The sequence below is a fragment of the Bos indicus genome, chromosome 11, assembly GCF_029378745.1.
Source record: "Bos indicus isolate NIAB-ARS_2022 breed Sahiwal x Tharparkar chromosome 11, NIAB-ARS_B.indTharparkar_mat_pri_1.0, whole genome shotgun sequence".
Lineage (NCBI taxonomy): Eukaryota > Metazoa > Chordata > Mammalia > Artiodactyla > Bovidae > Bos > Bos indicus.
The window spans coordinates 73391826-73406535 of NC_091770.1; the positions used below are offsets into that span (position 1 = coordinate 73391826).

Sequence of the window (14710 nt, forward strand, 5' to 3'; positions counted from 1 at the left end):
GGCTGCATATCCTCTTGAGAAATCTGTAGGCAGGTCAGGAAGCAACAGTTAGAACTGGACATGGAACAACAGACTGGTTCCAAGTAGGAAAAGGAGTATGTCAAGGCTGTATATTGTCACCCTGCTTATTTAACTTATATGCACAGTACATCATGAGAAACGCTGGACTGGATGAAGCACAAGCTGGGATCAAGATTACTGGGAGAAATATCAATAACCTCAGATATGCAATGACACCACCCTTATGGCAGAAAGTGAAGAAGAACTAAACAGCCTCTTGATGAAAGTGAAAGACAAGAGTGGAAAAGTTGGCTTAAAGCTCAACATTCAGAAAACGAAGATCATGGCATCCAGTCCCATCACTTCATGGGAAATAGATGGGGAAACGGTGGAAACAGTGGCTGACTTTACACCATTCTTAGGGTGTGTCCTTGTCTGTATGGTTCAGAATGACTTGTCTTTTTCATTTTCAAGACGGGGTTAAGGAAGGGCCAAAGAGGGATGTGTCCCTGACTTTTGAAAATCTGAGTTGTTGAAGTCACTCCGCCCCACATTGTGTTGTCCGGTACTTGGATTCCACACCTAGATTTAAGTGCGTGTTTTCTTTTCATCTGTAGCTATATAATATTCAATTGTGTAAATATACTGGTTTTCTTAATATATTTTTATTAGATAAGAAACCTTTAAACTTTTTTCTTTATTGAGTAACAATGAATATTTTCTTATATTATCAATAGTTTAAAGTTGAATGTTGAATAAAGTTGAATTTGTACACTGGATTATGTGTACATATCCATTTCATGGTGTTGTTTTATTATTGCCATGTTTTTGCTGTCCAAAGTAGCAGGGAAAAAACCATTGAAATGTGACTTTTTTTTTTTGCATTTGATCGTTTGTGAAATCAAGCATTCTTTGTTGTTTCTTCCATAAATTTTTATTATAGGATATTGAATGTGTACATAAAAGTCAACAGTAATATAATGAATATTTTTGTACCATCTTATAGTTTCTATAATTATTGACTTATAGCCTGCCTTGCAATACTTAATCTCTATCTAAATTTTCTCTTTATAACTTTGAAGCAAATCTCCAACATCATATAATTTTATCTGTAAGTATTTCAGTATGCAAATGTTACTTTATGTTTTCTGTTCAGTTGTTTTAATTATTTTATGAGCTATCTGTGTCCATGATGTATTTTTCTCCATTTTTAGTAACTTTATATGATTTTAATATATAGATAGTAAATACAGGTCCAGTTTTCTGTTATAGGCCTTAAGTTGGATAAAGGTAGTAAGTTAAATTTGGGGCATGTTAATTTTGAGATGAAACATACAAGGTTGATGTTTAAAAGCAGTTATAAACAGACTGTGCTGCTGCTTTTCATTTATCAAAATGGGAGTGATTGATGAAGTCTTGGGAATGGATGATTTTATTCAGGGAGAGTTGGAGTGAAAAGGAAAAGCTCTAAAATGATGCTTGTGAAATATTTAGGGGGTGGCCATAGAAAAAGACTGGAGAAGGAAATGGCAACCCACTCCAGTATTCTTGCCGGGGAAATGTGTTGGACAGAGAAGCCTGGCAGGCTACGTGGTCCATAGAATCTCAAGTCAGACATGGTCTAGCAACTGAAGAACAACGAAAAGACTACGGAGAAACATATTGGAAAAAAAGAGTCTGGAGAGAGCAGTATCTTAAGAGGGAAAGGTTAATAACATCTGATGTAGCAGAGAGGTCATGGAAGATGTAAACAAGTTTATTTGTTGGATTTTATGGTTAAGCAAATGAGGAAAGAGATGCAGACACAGGACACAGTGCGCTGTAAGCTGCAAGGTAGACCTGAGTTTGAATTATGACTCCCACTTACCTTGCTGCATTATGTTTGGAAATTTGCTTAGCTATTAGCAAATTTACGATTTGTTATCTATAACAATAGATAACTATCCTGAGGGTTAGTTATCCCACTTCTTAAATGGGAGTAATGATGCTTCCCTTTTAAGGTTGCGGAGACATTTAACTGAGAGAATGATTAGCACTTGTTTGTGTCTTCTTTATAAATGATAGTTGCTGATATCACATCTTGATACCTTAGTGGCTGATCTGAGATATCTGACTTCAAGTGGTATCTATTACATAAATCTTGTATCTATTGTTTGTGATACAGTTGCTGTGCTAATTGATAACTCCTTTGATAGTATAATGTAGATTGGTTCAATTTTAGCTTTCACTTTCATCCACTAATTGCCAAGGGTTCCAGGTTTAGAATGGAAAATGATTCAGGTAAAGAGTTTCTGCCTAAAATTTGTATAAAAAGAAAAGGAGGAGTACAAAATTGACTTATAAGAAAGCAATTTAAAGCAAGTCTGTTAGTGGAAAATATCCTTCATTTTCCTTTAAGAATGTCTTAATTTCTTCTTCATTCTTAGAGGATATTTTTGCTGGACAGGAGTGTTTTAATTACAGTCCTTGTCTTTCAGCACTCAAAAATGTACTTCACTGTTTCTGCCTTTCATGGTTTCTGATGAGAAACCCACTTGAGTCACTTGAATTGTTGTTCTCCTAAGTGAAATACTGTTTATCCTTGGCTGCTTTCAAGATTTTAAAATTTTCTTTGGTTTTCAGTAATTTGGTTGTGATATATCTAGGTATAGATTTCCTTGAATTTTGTTGTTTGAGATTCATTGGTTCTCCTGAAATTGTAGGTGTGTATCTGTCACCAAATTTGCTAAGCTTTTGCTGCTATTCCTTTACATTATGTTTTGTGCATGCTACTCTTTATTTTCTCATTTTGGGACTCTAGTGACATGCCCATTGACTCTGTTCATCTGTTTTTTTGTTTTCTCCCCCTGTAACTTTTCTGTTTGTCAAATTGAATAGTTTCTGTTGCTCAATCTTCCGGTTCACTGACTCTCTTCCCCTGTTACCTCCATTCTGCAGTTGAGCCCCTCTAGAGAATTTTGGATTTTACTTTGGATTGTAGTTTTTAGTCTTTTATTTTAATTTTGTTTTCTGCACCACACAGGTACACACACAATGGTATAATCAACCTTACTTCTTTGCTAATACTTCTGTTTTTTCCCCCCCAAGAATAGTCTTCTCGCTTCTTTTTTTTTTTCCTCTTCTTGCAGCATGGTTATAATAGCTGCCTTAAAATCTTTACCTGAAAATTCCAGCATTTGTGTCATCTCAAGTTTGTTGTCTGTAGGTTGTCTTTTCCTTTGTTGAGTTACTGAGATTTTTCTTCATATGTCAAGTGATTTGGGTTTGTGTATTAGACATTTTTTTCCTTTTGTGACATTTCTGTTGCAGTAAAACTTTGATACTGTCTCATTTGAGTCCTATGGAGAATGTTGTTGGTACTTTATTTTGAGGGATTGGGGGTGCTTTTTAAGCAGGCATTTGGCCTTTTAGGTTCAGGTCCCAAGTTTCGGCCTATCTTCTGTGCACTAAAATTCTAGCGTCTAGTTTTTAAAACTTGTTTCTATCTGTCCTGCATGTGCACCACTGAGTGCTAACTTTGGGAACCGGATAGTGTGTTTGGGGTTGTGTCCACATATGCTTAGTTCTTGGGTGACCCCAGGAGTGTTTGTCGAACTTCTTGGTGTCACTTTTTGAGTTCCTTTCTCTTTGCAAGTTTCCTGACACTTTCTGACTCCTAGAGAACTTTCTTCCTAGTCCTATGGCTAAATAACTCATGTTTTCATCTCAGCGTTTTGCTACACACTTCCACAGCTGCATCTGCCTTTGATGCCAAGCGACAGGATGGTAGAAAAAGGATATAAACCTTAGGAATTCCCACCACATTCATAGGATTGGACGGAACCCGCTTTCTTGAAGTTTTAGGTCCTTGTCCAGCCACTGCTGGTATCATCACTGCCACAGCTGCTGCCTTTGAATTGCTTGGGAGCGGGGTCTGAGAGAAAGGGAAAAAACCAAGAGGATCTTCCTCCCCTTTTGGGGCCCCCTTGACTGCTTTTCAGACAGAAAAAAGGAAGACTTCTTTTGAAGCCATTTCTGTCTGCACTTACTGTGCAGTTCTGATTTGGGGCTGCTTTGAAGTCTGGACTGAGTGATCCTAGGGGAAATAAAACCAGGAAACTCACTGCTGGGTTAGTAGTACTTCTGGTTTTGGTTTCCTCCTCAAAACCAACTGCTTCCATTTTCAGAGTCCTCAGAAAACTAGCTGCTCTGTGTACTCTGTCCAGGTTTTTAGTCGTATTCAAGAGGAGAGACAGGATAAACTTTGCTTATATCCTCTTTACCAGAACACAGATACTGTTTAATTTCATTATATTGTTCATTTATTTTGGTTAGGAAATTACTGAGCATCCAAAATGTACTAGACTTTGTTTGGAAATGTTAAGGTGGATACTCCTTAAGCTATTTCCAGTAAGTCTACAAGTAGTTATGTTATGTGGTGTTGGAGGCAGAAAGTAAGCATAATTTCATATTATGCATTCATAATAATTAGTAATCTTTTTTGACTCATTTCTGCTTTGGGATTTGATGTATGGTTTGTGACTGAAGAAAAGAATGTCCTATTTAAAGACTGTCCATTAATTTTTCATTTATTATCCCAAAATTTAAGGGATGAAAGGTCTCTGGATTTGTATGTGCTGGATGAAATTAATACATAGCTATAATAAGAATAAGAAATATAGTTTACATGCATAATTATAAGAATTTAAGTAAATAATTTGTTACTATATACTTGTTTCTCAGGTCTTAGAAAAATATCCCAATACACCCATGAGTCATAAAGAAATTCTTCAAGTTATCCAGAGAGAAGGACTAAAAGAAATCAGGTGAGTTATTTAAGTGTTATTTGTAATAATTATAATACTCGATTAGAATATTTTGTAGTATATAGCAGTCTTCAAAGATTATTTAGTAATAATTGCTTTATTAATTTATGATTTGTTGAATTCAGATCTTTGGAGTTTTCAGTCATAGCACAGGTAAAAAACCAAAAGTAAGTTAGAAAAAATTTCTTATAAGATAGCTATTGCCACACCCATGCACTTTAATTCTTAGGAGACCTGGAGCCATTTTCATCCACATCTTTTGATGTAATAAGCTTGATCATTAGCAAATAAAAAATACTCTAAACAGTTCAGAGAATGGTTGATGTAGTCTAGGAAAAAATAACCTTGGCCAAAAAGAATTGTGGAAAAAATATTTAAAGCAGTACGTGTTTTAAGTAATAGTCTTATGTTCAAATAAAATAGCCAGGGTCAATTATTATAGGACCAAAGATAAAACACACTTTAATTTTTAAGAGCTTTATTATATTACAACAGGACATAATGGTCACTGTTCATAGTCAAGACCCTCTGTCATCAAGAAATACTAAAGTTATGTTCAATATACTTTATATGTTAAGGCAGAAATCTGGGTGTCTGCATTAGAGACATTTTCATTAAGAGAAAGAGGTTGCTGTGCTACTAGTTGTTCTCAGTCAGGGGTGAAATTTGTGTAACAGCCATAGGGAAAGTGTTCAGAATTTTGGGGGACCATGACTAGATTTTGATTATCACCATGACTAGAAAGGAGGGAGCACTGTGGTGATAACGGGAATAGAACAAGGGTGCTAAATGTCTTCCATGCACATTGTGCTGGACAGCCCTTCACAGGGAAGAACTGCTCAGCTCAGACGCCAGTGGTGTTGCTATTGAGAAATAGTGAGCTATATTGGAATATTTGTAGATGGATTGTATATTTTTTGATGAATAGCCATTGCACATTTGAGATTTTTTAATTTTTATTTTCTTTAACATGAAATTCCAGATTTTTTAAGTTGGCTCTTTTTTAGTAATACAGTTAAAAACTTTGATATGTGGCCAAATGTCAGTAGGTTGGGGACAAATTAGCTTTGCTCTGTTAATATTAAATATGAAGTAAAAGTTTATCTCTGTATAATTAATATGTCCTAAAAAATATGTGATCATTTGTAAATTAAACCATTAAAATGTGTGAAGAATGAGTCTTAAACATATTTCTTGTAAATTATTAAAAGATTAATCACTCTTAATTTATCAATGACATTATTCAAAATTTTTATTTGAGTTTGGCTAGACTTACTAGAGTAAAGCATAATCCTCTAATCCTAGATATCTGTATAGGCTACAGGAGAAAATGATAGTGATTTTAGTTACTTTGAGGAACAAATTATGCTAAGGCATTTTAATATCTTTTTTGTGACACAATAGAATTTTCTAGAATAGGAATAAGCAAGAGATTTCAATTCTTTTCATAAAATTAGACTTTTGATACACACTGAGGAAATAGACCAGGAAACCTGTATAAAGAGATCAAACTCTTAACAATGCCCTAGGTCTAAATGACAATTGCAGGATCATCCATCTCTAACATAGTAAGGCTCTGTGGCTGTAAACTTGTCATTATTATTTCTAGAGAGTAGGCAGGAACAGTGAATAAGAAAGAATACTAAATAAGAACAGAAGGGGGAAAAAAGGAAGAACTTAAAAAAATGTAGCAAGATGGTGGAGTCATCAAAAATAGCTTCTGGCTTCACTTAGTGACAACTTACAAATAGCTGTTCTTGATTAAGCTATTGTGGTAATACAGTTATGTGACCACAACGCAGTACTTTTTAAGTCTCCAGTGACTTCCATTTTGTTACCTTACAGAACTTATAGTTTTGCCTGTCTTACCACTCAGCATTATTTAACACAGATGACTGCTATTAATACTTCCTTCTTGAAATGTTTCCTTACTTGAAGTGTCCACAGATATTCTAATTTTCTTTCTTCCTCTGTGAACTTTTCCTCTCAGTTCTTTTGTTCATTATCTTCTCTCCAACTCAAGTGCAATTTTGTCCATTCCCGTAACTTTGTCGGGGGTGGGGGGGGGGTCACTTTTGTTAGTTTCCAGTTTTGTAGGGATGGGCATTCCCACCTAGCCTTTGTACATGCTGACCCCTTTACTTAGTTAACTCTTATTTTTTTTGGGTGTCAACTTGAGTATGTCTTTTTCAGAGATCTTTGACTTCCTGATCTATTAATAGATCACATTTTCCATTTTTAGTTTCTTAATAGTGTTCTGTGTTCTTTTTTCATAGGACTTAAGATTTGAAATTGCATATTGTTTTGGTCTTAAAATCACGTATCTTCTCTATAGCTTACATTAAGCTAGTAGCTCCATGAAGGCAGGACATAATCTCCATCCACTTGGCATTCTCCTTCCCCTCCCCCTTTCCCCCCAGGCTTGGCACGTAGTAGACATTGCTCACCTACTTGTTAATGAGTATATGAAGTATCAGTGATTGGAAGGTCATATTCACAAGTAGTTATAGCTTACCTTCTTGCTGCATGACGTGTCACATGGTAGTCTTACAATCTTTAGACTTTTAGGTAGGTTATGAGATGAAATAGATACTTTGCTTATTGAAGCTGTGCTCCTTTTTACAGTTTTACTTTCATTCCTTAATCCTTAATACAAGCTTTTCCACTTTTTCCATTTTCTCTGTTCCTCCTATTTTGAAGAATCTTGCTTAATTTTAGTTATTTCCTACTATATTGTTTCATTTTAAAATATGTTAAAATGGAAGCTGCTCCAATGTCTGTCAGCAGATGAATGGATAAATAAAATGTGGTATATACAGTCTGTGGAATATTGTTCAGCTTTAAGGAGTGAGATTCTGATATATGCTACATAGATGAACCTTAAAAACACACTAAGTAAGTATATGTATAATTGAATCACTGTACTGTATACATGGAAAGTAACACAACATTGTAAATCAACTATAATACAACAAAAATTTTAAAAAAGCATATGAAAGAGAATGTGTATATAGATAGATACCTATGTATTTTAAAAAACACATGGTGAGTGAAATAAGCAGACAGAAAAAGGCAAATATTGTACAGTTCCACTGACATGAGATACCTAGAATAGGCAAACTCAGAGAGACAGGAGATGGCATAGAGGTTACCAGCGGCTGAGAGTAGGGAGAATAGGGACTTACTGTTTAATTGGTACAGAGTTTCTCTCTGGGATGATGAAAAAGTCCTAGAAGTAGATAGTGGTAATGGTTGCACAACATTGCAAATCCGCTTAATGCCACTGAATAGTACACTTAAAATGGTTAAAATGGTAACTTGTATATTATGTATATATTTTGCCAGAACCAGTCAACAAAAAGAAGTATTAAAAATGAAGTGATTGGCTCCTGGTTGAGGAAGATTGTAGTCCCTTTGAGAAGTTAGGTGGTAAGATTGAAAATCATTTACCCAAAGTATGGAATTTTGAATGAATTAATTAGAAACATGTACAGTATTCTTAGAATATTATAACATTTGAATTAAAAGCTCCTTATAACTATAAAGCATACCAGCATTTTAAAAAACAGAAAAAGAAGGTCCATGAATTTTCCCCTCACAATAACTTATGATTTCAGGCATTCCATTATGTTTGTTTGCTTTTAATTCCTAAGTGAATCCCTTTTAAAGATAGAGTTTCCCAAGGAAGTCCCAGGGAAGAAAGAAGATATGGATTTTGTTGTTTCAGGTGAAAAGAACATTTTGGAGTGTTCTAAAAGTAGCTTAGTTCTGTTGAGAACAGATGAGAAGATGTGAAAAGAGTTGGAATAACCTTTGGGAAGAAGAAAAGATAAAAATTTTTTTTAAAAGAAGAATTTGGAACTTTTAGGTTGTAACAGTTATTGGTAATTTAGATAGATGCTCTGTGATATTTGGTCATATGTTTAAAAAAAAAGTTTCTGTACTGTTTGCCAATAAATAGTTATTTCAGAAAATTATAAATGGCTTTTAAAAATTTGTTGTGACTTCTCACTTCCTTGTTAAATTTTTCATGCCTAAAATACAGCCTAATTGTTTTTTCTCTTAACTTACATAGGAATGATAACTGGGCAATAGTTCCCTAGTCTTGAGCTCTTTGACACAGAATTGCTTGTTCCAAAGTTGAAGTTCTGTCAGAACCTTTACAAAAAATTCTGTAAGCTTTTAATCATTTATTTTTACCTATATCGTTTCCTTTTTACAGTTAGTATTGTTCACTGGGTAAAGATTTTATTTATTGGGTTGACTTGGTTGAAAAACCCCCATTCTCACTTTAGCTGATGGGTTATTGATTCTAGATCATGCTATACATTTAGGTGACTCTAAATATTGAAAGGATAGCTATTTTTGTTTTCCTCTCAAGACACTACAAATGAAATCAAGGATTTGGAGAGACATGTATCCATTTGAGAGACATGATACCATTTGACTACTTTAGTTTCTAAGAGAAATTATTCAGGGTTTTATTTTATCTTGAACCAGTGTAACTTGTATAGCAAATGGCTGTCCTTAGCCATCAGTATTTAAAATAGTCTTTCAAACACTTAACATGTTTCCTTTTTGTCTGATGATGTAGATTTTCCAGTTTACAGGAAGGCTAACTCAGTACTCCCCTCCCCTCTATTCCTCTTTTCTCCTCACTTGAGTCATTATTTCTTCCTGTGATTGCAAAGTATCCCATCAGGCATGCATACAAACCCCAGAGGTAATTCAAACTCCAGCCTCCTGAATATACTCACACAGCTTCTTGGAGCTGTTTCTGGGACTTGGGGCATTCTTTAAAATCTTTTAAAATTAGGTGTGTGAAAGATCCCTATCTTTGAGTTATAGTTCTGTAGTTCTCAGGGTCCGGTCAGCAGACGGAAGCTACCAATACATGGTTTAACAGGGAAGTTACAAAGTTAACTGGTGATTAACTGATCAATATTAACTAGTAACCAAGAATTAACTATTAAAAGGTAAAGATAACGTAGAAGAATACAGTAATTACAGACTTGGGAAGCAACTGTAGGACTAAGGCAGTGTGCCCTAGGAAAGAATAACTTTCATGTTCCCAGATTCAGCTCTCCGTGGAGAAGGTGGGGCTCTGGTTCAGTGGATGACAGAGTTCACTGGTGCCATAGCCTGAGGTGGCACATCGGAAGCCACCTTCTGGGTACTAAAAGAACTTGCTGGAAAGCCTCCTGCTGGGTGTTCAGCTGGGGAGCCAGCTGAGCCACCAGCAGAATTTTCTGGGGAGGTACCCTTAGGCTTTCTGCTGAACATTGCTGAAGGGTGAGCCACTATGGAGTGTCCCTCATATTGTTGGGTGCTGCAAGCTCAAGAAGAAGCAAGCTAGAGTACACTAAAACCAGAAAGGAGAGACCCCATTGTTTATTTTTGCAGTGTCCTCCCAGCACTCTACTGACAAAATTTAACACTGAGCCAGCTGGCAAAGGAGAAATGTTTCTAGAATCCAACTTCATTATCACAGAGAAGGGCAAAGAAGGTTGGATTTGGAGCTAAAACTCAATAAATCGATAACTGGCACAGAAAGCGTCAGTAATTTTTCCTGAGTAACAGGTCATTGACTGGTCCCATGTACCACTTTTGTTTAGTTGATTTCTTTCCATCTGTACCCCAGCTAAACTGGTACAGTGCTGTTGACTGTTTAGGATCTGAAATTTCTTATCTGTACTCAAGACATTAAGCCATCATTTATCCTCATCTCTTATGAAAGAATCTTGAAATCTTTCAAAGTCAACTGAGATATTACCTCCACAAAGCTGGTGCCTTTTTCCTCTTCAGTTCAACATATCTTCCTCTCTCAATATTTTTCTTTTTTAAAGATTTGGCATGCAGGATCTTAGTTCTCGATCAGGGATCAAACCTCGAGGAAAGTCTCCTGTTTTGTTCCTGATGTTGGTGATTTTTATTTTCCCTTTTGTCTTTGTCAGTCTTGCTAGAGATATGTTAATTTTTTTGGTTTTTTTTTTTTTTTTAAAGCGACCAGAGTTTTGTTTCTTTGCTTTTTCTCTATTGTTTTGTCATTGTTTTTCCATTTAAAAAATCATTTTATGACTATGGTGAGGATATGGTCTCTGTTGGGATTTTAAATGTTCCATACATGCTTGAAAAGCCTGTGTATATGTTTTCTCCTGGTTTGGGGGTGGAAAGTGAAGTTGCTCAGTTGTGTCCGACTCTTTGCTACCCAATGGACTGTAGCCCACCAGGCTCCTCTGTCCATGGGATTTTCCAGGCAAGAATACTGGAGTGGGTCGCCATTTCCTTCTCCAGGGGATCTTCCCAAACCGGGGATTGAACCCAGGTCTCTCGTATTGCAGGCAGATGCTTTAACCTCTGAGCCAGCAGGGAAGTGGTTACATCTCATACATGGACTTCCCCACCAGACAATGTTATTATTTGCTTTCTGGCCCTAAAGAGCTGAAAGACTATTTTTATCCAGATGTTTACCATTTCATGTGCTCTTCATTCTTCCCTTAAGTTCCACATTTCCCTCCAGTATCATCCTCCCTTTAGCCTGAAGCACTTCCTTTTCAGTATTTCTTTAAGAACTGCTCTGCTGGTGATGAATTCTTAGTTTTCCTTTATTTGAGAATGTCCTTTGGGAGGGGTAGAGTAGGGGAGGCTTTCATTTTGAAGAATTTTTTTGTTGGGTACAGAATTTGATATTGATAGCTCTTGTATTTCAGTACTTTAAAAATGTTGCTCTACTGCCTTCTGACCTCTATGGTTTTTGGTGAGAAATGCATGCTTGTTTCAATTATTGCCCTCCTGTAAGTAATACTGATACACTGTTTTCTCTGGTTGCTTTCAAGATCATTTCTTTTTGCTTAGTTTACAGCAGTTTGATTTTTTTAAAAACATATCTAGGTGTGGATTTCTTTGTGTTTAAATCTCTTTAGCATTCACTGAGCTTCTTGAATCTGTAGCTTTATATATTTTGCCAAATTTGGCAGATTTTCAGCCATTCTTCAGATATTTTTTCTTCACTACATTCTTTGTCTTCTTCCAGTGTCATGAGTCTGCTCATTTTTCCTCAATCTTTTTCTGTCTGTATTTCAGATGGGATGATTTCTGTTGCTCCTTTGTCATATCTTCTGACACTTCTCTCATTGTTCTGCATTCAGCCACTGAGCCCATCCAGTGATATTTTTAAAATTTCTGATATTATATCCTTTAATTCCAAAATTTGTGTGTGTGTGTGTTTTTTTTTTTTTAATAGTTTTTGTTTCTTTGCTGAAAACTTCTGTCTTCCCATTAATTTCAAGTTATCTTTGCCACATGGATATAGTAATAATGCTTTAAAGTTTCTGACTGTTAAGTCCAGCATCTGGGTAATCTTAGGATTAGCAACTGTTGATTGTTTTTTTCCTTGAGAATCTGTCACATTTTCCTGAACCTTAGATTATTGAGAAATTTAAGGTAGTATTCTGGACATTTTGAATAATACATTGTTTTATGTTCTGTTTTTCTTCTAAAAACTTCCGTAGAATGCTGATTTCTTTTCTTTTTTTAAAGTAAATAGCTCAATTATTCACAGACTACATGTTCTCTCTTCTGTGTTTGATAATCACTTCATCTTTTAAAGCCTTTGCTTTGCTCTTTTGGATCTGTTCCTTGTTAGTCTGAGATGTGAACAGGGATTCAGTTCTAAAAAGCCTTTGCTGTGTTGATGGGAAATGTCTTGTGTGCCAGCTTAGAGATGAGCCCAGGCCTTGTGAGGGAATTAGGGGAGTCCCTTCTCTGGTTCTTTTCTCTTAGGAATTCCATACCCCACAACCCATTCTTAGAATTTTACCTATCCTCTACAGTAGGACATCTCCTCAGCTAGGTCGTGCTTTTTAGTCAAAGTGGTGAGAAATAAACCCCAGAAAACTCACTCTCTGAGAGTTTAGCCAACTGAAGTTAGAGTATAGTCCACATGACTACCCTCACTTTATTAGACCAACTACGTAGTTCACAGATTTCCTTTTTTTAAAAAAAAGTCTGTATTTATTTTATTTTTGGCTGCACTGAGTCTTTGTTGCTGCATGCAGGGTTTCTCTAGTTACGGTGAATGGGGGCTACTCTTTAGTTGCGGTGCACGGGCTTCTCATTGCGGTACCTTCTCTCACTGTGGAGCATGGGCTCTCGGCATGTGGGCTCAATATTGTGGTGCATGGGCTTAGTTGCTCTGCAGAATGTGGAATCTTCCCAGAACAAGGATTGAACCTGTGTCCCCTACATTGGCAGACGGATTCTTAACCAGTGGACCACCAGGGACCACCAGGGAAGTCCTCACAGATTTGACGACTCTCAAGGCTTGATAATTTGCTGAAAGTACTTGTGTAACACTGAAAATTGTTAAGCATTTGGTTTTGGAAGGATACATATTAAGATTTGTCAGGGGAAGAGACACACAGAGTCAGGGTGCAGTACCCAGCGCAGAGCTTCCAGTCATCCTCTCCCCATGACTTAGGATAGTGTTAATTGTCAGCATCAGTGTGTGACAGTAAGCAGAGTATTGTCAACCAGGGAAGTTCACTTAAGCCTTGGTGTCCAGAGTTTTTATTTATTGGGGGTCCATCATATAGGCATTATTCAGTTTTCAGTGTCCAGCCCCTCTAGTGGTCAGCTGATAGAATCCATGTGACCCAAGCCCCCGCCTTAAATCACATTGTTGGTATGTATCAAAGCAGGGTTTTGATACATATCCAGATTGCAGTGTTTCTATGTGGCTGGCCCTCATAGGGCCTGCTGTTGCTACTAAGTCGCTTCAGTCGTGTCTGATTCTGTGCGACCCCAGAGACGGCAGCCCACCAGGGTCCCCCATCCCTGGGATTCTCCAGGCAAGAGCACTGGAGTGGGTTGCCATTTCCTTCTCCGATGCATGAAAGTGAAAAGTGAAAGTGAAGTTGCTCAGTCGTGTCCAACTCTTCACGACCCCATGGACTGCAGCCTACCAGGCTCCTCCGTTCATGGGAATTTCCAGGCAAAAGTACTGGAGTGGAGTGCCATTGCCTTCTCCGTCATAGGGCCTAGTGATATTATTTCTTAAGCCAAGGGCAAGGCCACCCTTCTGTGGGTAATGGTAAATTTTATACTGTATGATCTCATGTGAATTAGGTTTGACTTCCCAGCATGCCAGCTATCTTAATTTTCAGTGTTTAAGTAGTTGCTTTTTTTTTTTTTTTTTTTTTTAGTCTCTAGACTTTATTCAGACTTTGCCTTTTTTTTTTTTTTTCAAATGGCCTTTTTACCTGTCTCAGGGCACAACCCAAGACACCACTGTGTGATTAACTTTAAAAACTCAAATGTTGGGAGTTTACATTTACATCTCTGCTATACTTTATCATTTTGTTGAGATAATTTTAAAAATTGACATATAGTTCACATACCATTGTGGTCTACATTTTAGAACATACAGCTCAGGTGTTTTTTTTTTTTTTAAAGTTTACTTACCCAAAACACTTTCATCACCCTAGAAAGAAGCCCTGTACTCATAAGCTGCCACTCCCCTTCCTTGTCCCCTGCAACTCTCCCCCTGTCCCAGCCCTAGGCAATTAGTAATGTGCTTTTTGTCTCCATGGATTTGCCAATTTTGGATATTTTGTGTGATGAAGTTATATAATATGTGGTCTTCTATGACTGGCTTCTTTCATATATAATGAATTTGAAGGCTCATTCATATGGTAGCATTTATCAGTACTTCATTCCTTTGTTGCCAAATAATATTCCATTATATACATATGCCAGATTTTATTTACCCATTCATCTGTTGATGGATATTTGGTTGTTTCTACTTTTTGGCTATTATGAATAATGTTACTGTGAACAAGTAATAATGTTACTTGTACTCATGTACAAGTTTTTTTGTAAAAGTTGCTTTTTATATTTTTGTCTAC

The 14710-nt window shown here is 36.5% G+C and overlaps 1 protein-coding gene across 2 annotated transcripts in view; it reads left to right on the plus strand.

The window, feature by feature from the left end:
• Positions 1–14710, plus strand: part of ASXL2 (ASXL transcriptional regulator 2) — a 113628-nt gene that overhangs the window by 35412 nt on the left and 63506 nt on the right. For both annotated transcript variants that reach the window (XM_070799005.1, XM_070799001.1), the window contains exon 2: positions 4723–4805. In XM_070799005.1, coding sequence (XP_070655106.1) covers positions 4723–4805 — 83 coding nt within the window. The remainder of the gene's footprint in view (positions 1–4722; positions 4806–14710) is intronic.